The sequence below is a fragment of the Callorhinus ursinus genome, unplaced genomic scaffold (assembly GCF_003265705.2).
Source record: "Callorhinus ursinus isolate GAN/ISIS: 27379988/994484 unplaced genomic scaffold, GSC_fseal_2.0 scaffold2, whole genome shotgun sequence".
Lineage (NCBI taxonomy): Eukaryota > Metazoa > Chordata > Mammalia > Carnivora > Otariidae > Callorhinus > Callorhinus ursinus.
Window position 1 is genome coordinate 85010059 of NW_027397064.1, and position 14845 is coordinate 85024903.

Genomic DNA, 14845 nt, shown 5'->3' on the forward strand with positions numbered 1-14845 from the left:
GGAAACCATTTCCCTAAGAGAAGCTCAGTTACTTAGCTCGTCCTTCCTTCCCGGGAAGGAAGCTTCCCGGGAGGGAAGGTATCAAAACTGCTTTGCCGGGAGAAGCATCCCAGCGCTGTAGCTGATAATTCCGAGCTGGCTGTTAAATGCGAAGCTTCCTGGGCGCCTGGCTGGCTCAGCCCAACGCAGAAGTCTCCCCTTCTCTAAAGACCCAAATCCCTACAGAACGAGCTTTGGAGTTACTTTCCCTTCAAGGAGACCGAAATAATTGTGATTTGTGGTGCTCTCAGTTCGCGGTGGTATTTTCCTGTTGTGTTAAATGCCTCTTACTAAGTAATAGATGTGATTTATGTGGACGACGAAGGGGTGTGTGGTGGATTCGGTGATTAATCAGTGAATTCCCATCCGCTGGCATCTCTCACTGCCCCTCTTTGCGTGATGTAAGATCAGACGTACCCTGCATTGAAAAGTCAAGACACACGAGCGGCTCGCTGGCGCTCACACACTCTCTCTCTCCCACACGCACGCATCCGTACACCTTCCACATCCTGTTCCAGGCAGGAGAAGGCGGACTGGCTGGGCTCATTGAGCTGAAGAATTTCCAGTGACATTTGTAAATGACGCTGCTCGATTCGGGGCTCCGAGCAGCCGCCGCTGCCGCCGCCGCCGCCGCCGCCGGGCCGAGGGCGCCGCGGAGCAGTCTCCAGCGCAGATTTCCTTACCGAGCGACCACAATGTCCGAGTTTCTCCTCGCCTTACTCATTCTCTCGGGATTATTGCCTATCTCCAAGGTGCTGACCGTGGGAGCCGAAGGAGGTAAGGAAATAACTCCATCCTGGCTTCCCCTTTCTTCCTCTGCTTTCCTGCTGGGCGATGCTTGTAGATAAGTGAGTGTGAAACTTAAGTCCTTGTGGCCCCGCTCCCCGGGACTGGTTGGCCACAGTGCTCTGGCCTCGTGGGGGTGAGAGGTGCGGTGGGCGATTTCTGAACCAGGTGCCAGAGTCTTCGGGTTCCTCCCACCCCCAGCTTTTTTCTTTGGCCAGTTACCGGTCCTGATTTTGTCCCCCACTGGGACCGTTTGGACTTGACTGCGCGCTTCTGTCCGCGCAACCCAAGCGCTGCAGATGTTGGGATCAGAATTCGCTTTTCCAAGACTTCCCTCGGCGCTTACTCTCATAGCTTTGAGCTTTTGCAGGCTCAGGCTTCTCCGCGTTGTGTGTGCTCCCTTAACTTAGCTCTTGGTTAACTTCCCTACCTGCTGCACCCAGGGTGTGTGGAGGGGGGAAAGAGCCGACTCAGGCCCCTTTGGTCTCTGCAGTTCCTTCCTGAGGCACACTCAAGCGAGATTCCTGTCATCAGCCAAGAGGCTTAGGCTTTCAGGGCGCTTCTGGGCTCAGGCACCTGCCTGAACTTGACTTTCTTGATTCTGAAGGTCTGTGGCACAGCTCATGGTACCAGACGATGTTTACCCACCACTGGCGTTTTGCCGTTGTTTGTTTCCAAACAGCTGATGAACAGTAGAAGTTTAAATGGGAATGTGTATGGGGAGCAGAGGAGAGAAGAGGTGGGAATGATAATAAACCTAGATTGTGTAAACTTTTGATCTGGAAGCCCAGGAATCCCTGTGCAAGTTTGACAATCTTTGACAATAGTTGCACAGATGAAAAAAAGGAGGAAAAAAAGGTAGATGAATATTTGGGCCCTCGGCATTGGAATGGTTAACTCCCTAGAGTAAAATCAGGAGTATCATAGATCTAGGTTTTATATATATATATATATATATATATGATATTTTGGTTTGTTGCTGTTGTCAATGATATTTAATTAGAAAAAAGAGAAATAAAGATAGAATCCTGGATCCCGGTGTCAATAGGCAAAATGTTGCACTGGGAGCTTTAGTGACAGTGTTCATATGAAGTGAATTATGAATTGACTAAAAATTATTGTTTCATTATAGGAAAGCACAGGAGAATGAATTGTAGCGTTTCTATTCAACCTGCTGTTGGCAACCAGATTCTGGTCTTTATAATGTGCTCACACATTTCCTTTACCAATGGTGAGACTAATATTAGTTCCTTTAGAAAATTTGACATTAACTGAGTGATAATCTTTTAAACGTATCATTGCCACCTAACCACATAGCTTCTAAACTTGTCTTAACTTGCCTTGAAGTTGGTGTGGAATAGTTGAAAACTATACTGACAAAATGGGAGCACATAGCTCTAACTTGAAATGATGATGTCTTTGATCTGGAACAATCAGCTCTCGACCTTCCTTAGGAAGAATCTTTGAAGTTGGACCAGAGCAGATGAACAGAATGAAGCTTTTCAGCCCTGTGAGCTAGCAGAATATAATGGCACTGCAGACTCCTGCTCTTGGGCTTTTTCTGATTGAGTCCCCAATCTCTGCAAATTTGACCTCATCTAGAGCTAAGTCCTCAGTGATTTTGGATGTGTTTATGAGGGAGAGAGTTGTTACTACAATGATTAGAATGGATACCTGAAGAGAATTGTATATATCATAAAAAGTTAAACATGTGGACCTCAATTTTCTCCTGAGATAGAAAACTAAGTATCTTAAAAGATAAGAATTTGGTGCAAATTTAATTGTTCCATGAAGACAGGGACAGCTAAGATATAAACAGGGCATATGGAAAAGGATTGTTACTTTTTCCTAGAACTGAAATAGTGTCATATATCACCATGTCAGAATAAAAAGTACTATTATAAGATAGCACAAGTAAAAATAGTTGTAGACCAACACTTTGCCACTATCATATATATTTAACACGACTTTCCTAACTGTTAGAAAGGAGCTAAAATTGTCACAGCTATCTATCAAAAGTAAAAAGGGTGGGTCCCACTTGGAAAAAGGGGGGAAAAAAGAGAAAATCTTGTTTAAAGTTAAAAAAGAAAGTGCTGCTGCATTATGACAAACTTTCCTCAGTGAAGTGCTGAAACAGACGATATGGGAATATAAACTCAAGAAAGAGGTTAATGAGATGTAGCTTTCTGCACAGGCTTATGTCAATTGTCCTTGAAGAATAAAATAGGCATGTGAATTACACAGGTGTGTTTTGTAGTGCAGGAGCTAGCTTCATGCCAGAAAATGAAAAACCACTTTCAGGTTCTCCAAATATATATTGGGTAATGGGTGACTTCTTAAACTGTGTGAACTAGATAGAAATGGTTGTATTACCTTCTACCTGTGTTGCTCTTTGTTTTGTAAGTTTATGAGTATAAACTCAAACACTTTTTTTTTTTTTTAGAACAGGAGTACTTTAAGGTATTTGCTTGTGTCTGATCTACACACATCCACTTGTCCTAATTCCACATTGTTTATTTTCTTGGTTTATATTGATTTTGATACAGAGTTAAGCTAATGTACATGTCAGTTCTTATTAGATTTCATCACATCTAAAGAAGGAAACATCTTTGTAACTCTTAACAGCAAAACGTGAAGGATAAATCATATTCACTTAAGATCAACCAGTGTGTCATATAACAATGTCATAGCATATCAAAGTATTGCTTGATAGGGATTAAGACTTAAAAGGAAATGTATTTTAAATTGTCAAATTTTCTGAAAATAAAGGGGATTGAGAAATCTAAAACTAGTCCCTTTTAAATTCCTGAGTCTGATAAGATGGGTAAACATATTTTCAAACAATTAAAGCTCATGCTGTTATAATCATTTAAATGTATATATCTATAAAGCCATCTAAAAATGGCAATCATGTGTATGTCAAAATTTTAATCTTCCTTCCCTTAAAGAAGAATGAACTGCAATCCATATTTCTTTGTATTCCACAAACATAAAAGTTTTGTTTTGAAGAAGTCTCTGTAATCTTTGAGATTTCTTCTTCTTTCTCTCTTTTCTCAAGCTTAAATTGAAACTGGTAGGAATGGAAGGAGACAATGGGAAAACAAAGAACAATTTCAATATGTTAAAACAAGAGAAAAAATGTGAATTGCAGTGAACAGAGTAAGTGAGGGAAAGAAAAATGGGGAAAAAGCCAAATAATAAATTTAGGAAAAGACTAAATCCAAATTAGTATTTCCTAAAGAAGAGATTAAAGTATCTTTAGGCAAAATAATAATTTTTAAAATAATTATTTTCTTCTCATTTCATAATAAATATCGTTTGAAATGTTTGCAGTATAAAAATAATTTAAAGAAACTTCCATCAATGTGAGGTTGGATATAATTAAACCTCTAAGAATGGGGACATACATGCAAATATTGCAGAAAACTCAAATGTTAAGAATGCGAGAATTATTAAGATGGAAGTGATTTTTTTTTTTAACTGGAAGTGAAGGAAGTCTACTTAGAGGGGGGGATGAGTGATATGGTGAATATATTCTTAAGTATGATATGACACTTTCTAAATACTACTTGTCATTTATGGTGGAGACGTGCAGAAATTTTTAGTTTGCAAGTGTATTGGATCCAGGACATTGATTTCTTACTATTTGCCTTGTCATTTTCTTTTCAGAGCCTTGGGTATACCATAAAGATAGGCTCCATTTTAAGTTACCTGGATTGAACATGATTTGGTCTTCTACAGTAATTGCAATGGTTGAGGGGTCTCTGTATCTTCCCTCCATTCTATATATTACTATGATCAATTTCTTTTCATGATTCTACTACTAATTTTTACATCTTATATGAAATGTGCACTCCCCTGTCTTCAATTCCTTCCTAGTAATAGGGATTTTGTATAGTAAAAAGTACCAATCAGATGTATTGAAAGATTTCTCTATCTTCTGTAGCTGTCTGTCAAAACAATTCTTGTATGGAGGAAATACTTGTCTTCATTTTAGATAGGTGCATTCAAAGAGAGTAGAATTAATGCTAAAAGTTAAACATGATTGTACCAACATGATGTTATTAAACTAATTTAGCAGTGAGTGCAACCCACTTACTATATTCATAATATAGATCATATTAAAATATATTTAGAATCTTCTTTAAAGATTATATATACATATCTTATTTAAAATGGCTGCCTTGGCACAAACATCCTTTAAAAACACTACTCTAGCTTGAAAATTAGAGAGAGAATTTTCATATGAAACTTTCATTTTTCCAAATTCCAGAAAATATATGTCTGTCTTTGTGATATTGCCTCCTTGAAAAACAAAATATGAAATTGAAAAACTTTAACAATTATTTTTCAACTCCCAACATGCAATATTCTAATAATGAATTTCCATGTAACAAATATTTTGTTGTAACAAAATATGACAGTGGAGGATATAAATGTTAAAATGCGTTTGCTTTTGAAATACCTGTAATTATGATGCCCTCCATGCTTATAATTTGAAACAATGTTTTTAGCAGCTGGAATGCTAAACAAAACTAAAGTGAAAGGTTGAGTACTCCTATAATGAGTTAACCAGAATACATACTGGACCAAACTTCTATCAGGAAATAGTCACGTTTACTCTAGGCAGTTCAAAAACTACCTAGAATAAGAAATCAAGGTCCCCATATTTAATCTAAGAATAATGACAAAAACCACCTTGATGCACAGAGAGTGCAAATAACAAGGTGGTTTTGTTGTTTGTTTTTTTGGTGGGGAAGGGTGGACAAAACTAATCAAACAGAAAAGTACTGGGATACTTTTTAATCCTTTTTTTTTTTTTAATTTCCATGTGGATTGTTATTCTCCAAATATAACCTATATAAAAATCCATTAACTAGATGCATAGGGATGAAACTGCCACATACCAATCACAAATCTAAGGGTCTACAGGCCTTGGGGGTCATTTTCCAGTTGTTTTAGTTAGGACGGAGATCTTTAGAGCTTGTTAGTTCCTTGGGGGGAAAAAGGTTCTATTATTTAAATATTAAACTATGAACATATCTCTAAAAATTAGAGTTTTAAAAAATTACTTTTGGACTAATCTACGTGTGGCAATGAGTGTTATCTACCTCATGTGCTTTTGAAAAGTACTGTGCTTGCCATAATATTTAATCACTGTTCTCACTATTTTGTGCTCTCTCATTTTAATAAAATGTCAATCTCTCCAAGTACATCTGAACCCTCCATGTTATAGAAAGGGGAATGAAAGCTTCAGAAAATTTTGCAACACATCAGAACAAGTAAGCTTTGACCTCCAAAATTTATATATATATTTTTCTATTAGAAGTTTTTCTGCTATAAGCTGCCGTCACAATTTTAGATCTATATTTTCTCCTCATAAATGATTTGGTGGCCTCCCATTTCCCCCCTGGCATAACTACAAGGCCAAGTTAGAAAATACGTATTATTTATTGCTCTGTTCTGAATTCAGTGATACCAAAATATAGTTTCTGTCTCTCTCTCTATCCTATTGATTTAGGCTATCTCTTTACAAACCCAATTATTTTGACTGAGCTTCCTGACTAAACTAATTGATGGAACTGACTAGTAACTAAATGGGAATCAAAGTTTTAGATATAGTAGCTAGTCAGATGTGGTAAAACAATAGAACTGATCTTGCTTTAAAAGCCTAAAGCTGAATTTTGTGGAAAAACAATAATAACAATGTATTTCCCTAAAAGACTTACACATGACAGTTACCTTCTATACTTTGTAGAGTAAGTAACATGTACCTTTGCCATTATTCCTGTCATAACAGAGAAATTTAATATATTTTGGTAGTAATATATATTTTTATCATGGATTAGCATAAGAATCTAAAATACTATTAGAATACAAATAAGTATATGCTCTGAATTCATTCATATTCAGATAATTACTTTATTGAAAGTAATTAGAAATTTATTATTTTTCTTTACAGGCTTTATTAACTGAATTTATTTTTCTCATTTTGTAAAATATTTTTAAAAATTAAAATATATTCCTAAATGTTATTTCAAAGTTAAGACTTTCTCTCAGCACAGGATATATAGTAGAAATCATTGCAGTGATAAAATAAACAACAGGATTTAGTGTGTTTATAAATGTGACTATAATAACTTTCTCATGCAATCACGTTAATTTCAGTCTGCAATTAGATGTCCAATTATGGTTAAAAAATGCAATGGTATAGTTAAATAAATGGGCCCATTCATTTGCTGTTGATTTCCCGGTAGGTCAGATTCTTATAAGTATCACCAGTGCAAAAGGCTAATGCTTAAGTCGGTAATGATTGTGTAACTTATATTGTTCAATAATTATGCCCTCATATTTGTTGAATGATATATTTGGGGTTTCTCAAATATTCCAAAATAGTTGTAAATATGCAACACTTGTCAAAGGTGTCTTTTACCTGTAGAAACAATGAAAAGTAATTCGATTAATATATTCTTACTGTACCAGTCATCCGTTTAATCTTATTTTTCTCAGATATAATCATGTACGTATGAAAGTTTCCATTTATACATGACTAATATTATAACTATATCCTTTATAGAAAACGAATTGAGAAAGTACCTTTTTATATGAGATTTCTTCTAACTTTATTAAGTAAGAGAAAAAAGAAGAAAAAATAGTTGAAGAAGATAGAGCGCGTTGCCTTGCTAAGATGCGGCATTACATTTTATCTCACAGTGCATTCTTATTAACAGTCAGACATCCCTTCCTGAGATGCATGCGCCTCATTGTCCTGGCTGGCTTAGCCTTCAGACCAAAGACAGGTATTGTTGAAACACGACCTCATTTTAGTCGAAAGAATACATTTCTTCTTTAGGTAAGATCAAGGTACCACAGATCGTCTCTTGTTTTATTCTTACAATCAATAGGACGTTCCTTCCTAACTTTTCCACATTGCATTGACATCCTTCAAGACTTCCAACACAGCTTAACTTTAGAAATATGAATACATAATTCCTTAAGAATTTTTCTACCACTGAGTTTTCTTTAATGACAATTTGTCATTGTAGCCCTTTCTTCTTAAAATGAGAAAAGCTAACTAAAAATGGGGGTGGGGAGAAGAGAAGTGAAACTTAGTTGTGGTTGCTACAGAAATGGGTTTAGAATGGTCTGTTTTCTTTGGAAATTAGGATGTATAAGGAGAGGAAGGACAAAGATGATGAAATAGTGCATTGACAGTAAGGATTTATTGAAACTTCTAACCACACAGACCAAGTAACTGAGGCAATTAGGAACCTCAGACTTTTGCTAAAATATGCATTCTAGAAATTTAAAAAAGATTTGGTTTTTAGATTATCTAAGACCTTGTGTGCATTTCCTAAAGCTTTTAATGGTATATTTTATTGGTATGAAAATGTTAAAATAGCAAGTATGCTTTATTAAAATATTCCACTTTACTCAACTCTATTAATTTTTAAGGCATTTTCTCATAATTAAGCTCTTGAAAGTACAGTGATAACGATGCCAACTCATGGGTAAGATTTTTGCCTCCTCAGGTGAAAATATTATGATCGTGCCTACTGGGCATTTGTATTTCTCAGATTGTTTTTAAAAAAATAACTAAGATTTATAGATAGAGTTACTAACTCAGAATTCAGGCTCTTTGGCTGAGTCCTTGTATTGTTATTTTAACAAAAAGGCTAGCAGTTCACCAGCACCATGTTGATGGCTCATAATGTTAGTGCATACAAATCTTCCTTGGGAGAAAATATGTTGATTTAATCCAACATTGGCTAACGTTAAGAATAAGTGGAATTTATAATTTAAACATTTTGGATCTGTACATCTTTAGATATAGTTCTTTCCCCTACTAGGATGTTTTCTTCCTATTTGAGCTTGTTAAGGATATCGTCAACTATTTTGAAATTAATCCTGGTAGTGGTAAGAACCAAAATCTTGGCACCTTTTCTATTCTTCTTGCTTGCTGTCATTGCTGGGAGAACATAAGGTTATAAAGAACATGAAGGTTTTCTCTTACATGTATTTTAAGAAAACCACTCCAACCAATTCCATAGAAGAGACAAAGTGGTCTCCTTTACACCTTTCATGAGAGCAAGGAAAATAATGTATGTGAAAACATTATAGCCTGTATTTCACTATAAAACCAGAAATCCCTTACATCTTCAGGATGGTTTAATTTTTTTTTTTCATTTTTTTCCCTACTGAATCCATAGGATTCCCAATCCATGTGGTTGGTAGTCATTCACTTACATATCTACCCATTCAGCAAAGTAGAGCAAATATGTGCCAGGTCCTGTTCTAGGAGTTAGGAGTGAGGCAAGCGAGCAAGTTAGACAGTGCAACTGGCTTGATTTAGCTTACATTTTAGTGCAGGAAGAAACAGCAAATAAACAAATAATATTTTGTTCTAAGAAGAAATAAAAAATAATGTACTGCAATCGAGGTAAGTAATTGGTGGCTGTAAATCATAGAAGGCCTTTTGAGAAGGATGAACTATTTGCTGATACAAGAGAATGAGAGGGAACAAGTATGTGTAGTTCGGAAGGAGAAGCCTTCCGTGCAAACCCTTGAGAGGGAGTCAAGAATTTGGTATTTTAGAGAGAGAAAGAAAATCTGTGTGTTTGAAATGAACTGTGTGTGTTTGGGAAAGAGGACGAGTAGGAAAAGGCATATTTGTGGGCGCCTGGGTGGCTCGGTTGGTTAAGCGACTGCCTTCGGCTCAGGTCATGATCCTGGAGTCCCAGGATCGAGTCCCACATCGGGCTCCTTGCTCAGCGGGGCGTCTGCTTCTCCCTCTGACCCTCTTCCCTCTCGTGCTCTCTATCTCTCATTCTCTCTCTCTCAAATAAATAAATAAAATCTTTTTAAAAAAAGGAAAAGGCATATTTATGGCAAAGCCATAAACAGGTCACACAGGACAATGCAGATCAAGGTGAGGCATTTGGATTTTGTTATTATTACAACAGGCAGCAATTGGATGTTTAATCAGAGATGACGTGACACAGTTTAATTTTTAAGAGCTCTTGCTTGTTGCTGCTGAATGAAGGAGGATAAGAGGGATACAGGAATCCAGTTAAAGGGTTGTCGGAATTGTCCTGGAGAGCGATGCTGGTGGCTTAAATGAGGAGATGGCAGTGTAGATGAGGACCAGGTAGAGAAGCAAGCCCTTTCTTTAATTTAGGAAGATTTTCTATAACACTGAATGCAGCACCAGTCAATATAATGAGAGGATAAGGCTATATCCTTAAATACAGCCTCAAACTATTATCTTTGATGGTAAAGGTTAACAGTGAAGGCTATTTGAAAATGAATGCATTCCTTTTTGCAGCACCTTTTATTGATTTGCATGAAACATGTTTCTCAGTGTAAAGCATGTGATGGTCACATGTGAATCCTGCAATACTGCTTGCCTTATTACCTTTTCCCTTATATTTCAGAATTTCTAATACCATCTTCCCTATTACTCCATGTTTTCCCATACCATGTCTGTAGAATGGAATTAGTAGAGTCAGACCCATAGTATTCTTTGGGGGTTTAGTTAAAATAATGCACTTAGTGATAGTCTAAGCATTAGTAAAAATGGCAGTAATTATTTTTTCTTTTATTTCTACTAATCTAAATAAATATAACAGCAGAAGGAGTAGGCATTGGCCTGTGTGATGAAGATTCATTTGTGCATTTTTTTCCCTTGAAATCCTCAGAGTTTTCAAGGAAGAACTCATTTTCATTGTCCCCAAATTCTTGACATGACTGAGAAGAATTTGTGCTGATAGTCAAGTTCCCACTAATGAATATTTGGTTAAAGGGAAGAAATTGTTAAGAATGCTGCTATTGGCTATATTCATTACCCTGCCTGGAAATTCCTAGAAAACTGTAGAAAGGAAGGGGGTAGTGACAGTAAATGGTGGAAAATCTACTGGGTAAGCGTTTATGACCTAGTGGGTATTCCTCTTTGTCAGTCAGGGCCCTTGGATTATTCTGTACTTATCCATACATTCCTTGAATAACCGTTACAGTAACTACTATGTATCATTCAGTGTGATTTATAGACTAGGGAAAGAAACAACTAAACAACAAAAACCAGGACAAGCAATGAAACACTAGTTTAACAGTTGTACAAGTTTGGATTTTCAGGAAAAGATTGCTTATGGCTACAAAACAAACTCATTTGGGTCTATTGAGTTCTTGTTGGAGCTAGAAAGGAAAAAGAATTGAGAGAAAAGAGAGAGAAAGGTATTATAAAGCTGATGGAAAAGGAAAAAATATCAGAGCCCAGAAGGTCTGTGAGAATGAAGAAAGGAATACAGTGTTTGAAGGAAATACTGTTAGTATGAAGCTAGTGAGTTACTCTACACCCTAAGTTACTTAAAAATTGTTTCAGGATTTGATTCCATTGATTTTTTTTTATTGTTCCTTTTCTTTTGCTCTCTTTCCTATCTACCTCGAGAAAAAGTGAGAAATTGGTTTTAAAAACTTCATATTCAAATCTGCATTCCAAAGTGCAAATTTAGCCCCCCAAATATTCCCACTCAGTTTCTTTTTCAGTTATACAGGTCATCTAATGCCAAGAAAGCAACTGGGAGTAATCAACCTTTTTGACACTATTTACCTTATGTTGCTAGCAGCAGCATTGTGGATGAAATACTTCACTTCATTCGGAGGAATTACCTTGGAAAAGCTACATGATCATTACATAGAATGTTTAAAAAGACAACTTGCTTTCTTAGTTTTTCAAACACAATACATATTTTGATTAAAGAAGGGAAGACATATACTAAAGACATTAGGTTAAAATAAAGAGAGCCAAAGCTCAGGCATTTAAAATTTTATAAATAAGGTATTGAAATAACAACAACAAGACATTGAAACAAAAGATCTTAACCAATTTATTTGTTGTGTAAAGAGCTTACATGCAGGTTTAGCAGACATTTGCTAGATGCATGTGCAGAAATCAAATTTGTGTATAACTTTAAGTTCAGTCCATTTTTCATTCCTATTGTCAAAATCCCCTTTAATAATTTAGCTCCAAAATTTCAGTAGTAAAATCAACATTTTGCCTAGAAATAAGTTAAATATGAAATAAACACCAAAATTTTATTAAATTTTTGAGTGACTGAACAAAATGAAATTTGAGGCTGAAAGATTTTGCATTAATATTTAATTTGGGACTCGCTGTAAATTTGTTTGCTGTGTACTTTAGCAGGGGGGGGTGCCAAAAAGTTTGGAAATAAATTAATCTGAGTAATTTAAAACAGCAGGAAGGGGAAGGGTTACTTGTATATTTGTGAGTACGAGGCATGAATTATGCTCCCTGACTAGAACTCTGCTCACATCACACTGAGGTCTGCTGAAGGACTTTTTTTCCCTTTCATAAGGAAAGCACTATGGGAAAAAGTTCAAAATGAGTATAAGGGAGTTATTTATATTTTAGATAAAGCAAAAAATAATTACTGACTGCATGCTCAGAATAAAAGGCATTGGGCAGGAAATGTGGTGACCCCTTGGAACAAACTTAAACCTGCTATAAAGAGCCAAGGAAAGTAAACAAAGCTTATTCAGATAGCAGTTAAGCTGGCGAGACACCTGAAAAAACTAGCAATAGGAAGAAAATCACTTAAGTCAAAAATAAACTTTCAGAGATTGGAGCTGCTTGAGTTCACCAAGATTTAGAGATGAATGCCAAAGAGGATTAGTAAAACTCTCTTTCGTGTGAAAGCAGCAGTAATGGCTCTATCGCCCAGTCCCAAACTCCCGCTTGAGAGTCACCCTGTGAGTGCTGAACTCAGTATACAATAATAATATTTTCTTAAAAAGCAGGACATCATATAAAGGAACCTGCAGCAGCAATCCTGCACTCTTCCCTCCCTTCTGCCAGTGAGAGCAAATGATAGGCCACATTTCTTCTATAGTTACCTGGAAAGAAATAGATTGCCTGCGGCTTCTGAGCTCTCCACTCAGAGAAAAGGCTGCTTAGACCTCTTTGCTCATCATGTTAGGTAATGGCACTCAGACATATCTGACTCAACTTTATGAACTGAAGGGCAAGATATGGGGCAAGTTTTACAAACACAAATGCATACAGCATCCAGGCTAGTCAGAAGGTGTTCCCCCGGGGTGACGTGTAAATTAGAGAACACCCACATTGTCCAAAGGAGCAGCTGATATGTGACTGGAGCAGATTGTGGCCTTGGGTGAATGTGAGCCAAGGGTTGCCAGACCTTTAAATAGTTTAAGAGTGGCCCAGAATCTGGATTATTATGCATAATGCCTTATGTTTTAAATATTGCCCATCAAGATAAAAAGCAACACACACACACACACACACACACACAACAAAGAAAATGATATTGTAGGGGTCAGAAACACAAGTTGATGGATTGAACACCCAAGCTGACAGCCTGTCACCCGTGTGGAGTCCTCCAGTTGAAGACATCAGCATAGAGTTGGACTGGGTCACAGCAGAAAGACATTTTACTAGGTGCATTGCAAACCAAAAGTGGCCCTAGAGAGCTGAGCATAATGCCTTGAAATTTGGAGTGCATAATTGTTATAGGTCATGGCTTTGGGTGGAAGGATATCAAAGATGAATTTCAACGGTGTCCTGCATCTGTGCCTTTAAAACTTCCTCTTTCTTTTGAGACATAAAGGCAGGGTCAGGGGGAGAGAATGTGGATACAGAGAAAATTCTTAAAGACCCCTCAGAAAATGAATGCTGTTAGACCCAACTGTGACTTGAAGCAGAAACATGCCACTGAAAGTGATCAAAAAAACAAAGCTCCCTTACTAATCATGAGGACATGCTATGTGGATGATTTCAGTTAGCCTCAACACTCCAGGGACCTCATGAAAAATACTCTAGATGGTAAGTAACAGCCATGTGGTGAAAACAAGGTTGCTGTGCCACACACATCATGATTGAAATGTGGAATGAGGGGCGCCTGGGTGGCTCAGTCAGGCGGTTAAGTGTCTGACTCGATTTAGGGTGAGGTCATGATCTCAGGGTGGTGAGTGAGCCCCACGTGTGGGGCTCCACGCTGAGCGTGGAACCTGCTTAAGATTCTCTCTCTCCCTTTCCTCCTCACCTTGCACTCTCTCTGTCTCTCCCCGACAAAAAAATGTGGAATGAAAAAATGAAAAGAGTATAAGGGAGAAGAAAAATATAGTGAAGAAAAGATGGCAGAGGTATGATCCTAATGGGTAGACAAATTCTTACGCTGAGACGCAAATGGAATCCCATTTAGGTTTGTGTTTCATCTTCCCTTTCTTTGGGAAAGCCGTGACTTAATAAGAGCCAAGTGTGTACTCTCTTTCCACGTACTGTCTTTAGATTTAAAGACTAATTCTTATGAAGAATTAGTATATCCAAACTGACTATTTGAATCAGCTTTTTTTAAAAAAGAAAACTTTTTATTTTGAAAAAAATTTAGACTTGCAAAAAATGTATGCAACAAATACAGCAAGTTGCCATATTCTCTTCATTTAGCTGCTCCTAATGTTAACATAGTGTAGAACTATAATACAATTACTAAAACAAAAAGTTAACATTGGTACAATAAATATTAGTAACTCAACTATAGATTTTATATTTCACTAGTTTTTCTACTAATGAACTGCTTCTATCCCAACATCCAATCCAGGATTCAACACTGTATCAAGTTGCCATATCTCCTTAGACCTCCAATTTGTGGCAATCTCTGTCTTTGGTTTACTTTCATGACTTGTTCTCCATCGAAAAATCCTGGCCAGTTATTTTGTAGAATGTCCCACAATTTGGTTTACCTGAGATTTTCTTATGGTTATGTATTTTTGACTAGAATATCACATAAGAAATCTGCCCTCTTCATTGTATGGTATCAGGAGATGCATGTCAATATGCCTTATTATTGGTGATGTTAACCTTGATCACTTAGATGAGATGATGCCCTTCTAATTCTTTCTACTTTATTAATTGGAATTTTTCTGTAAGAAAAAGTTATTTTCTTTCTTTCTTTCTTTCTTTCTTTCTTTCTTTCTTTCTTTCTTT

General features: G+C 36.7%; 1 protein-coding gene across 1 annotated transcript in view; it reads left to right on the forward strand.

The window, feature by feature from the left end:
* Positions 1-298: 298 nt before the first annotated feature.
* LRP1B (LDL receptor related protein 1B) overlaps positions 299-14845 on the forward strand; it is a 1894461-nt gene continuing 1879914 nt past the window's right edge. The window contains exon 1 of the mRNA XM_073905704.1: positions 299-816. Coding sequence (XP_073761805.1) covers positions 618-816 — 199 coding nt within the window. The 5' untranslated portion in view covers positions 299-617. The remainder of the gene's footprint in view (positions 817-14845) is intronic.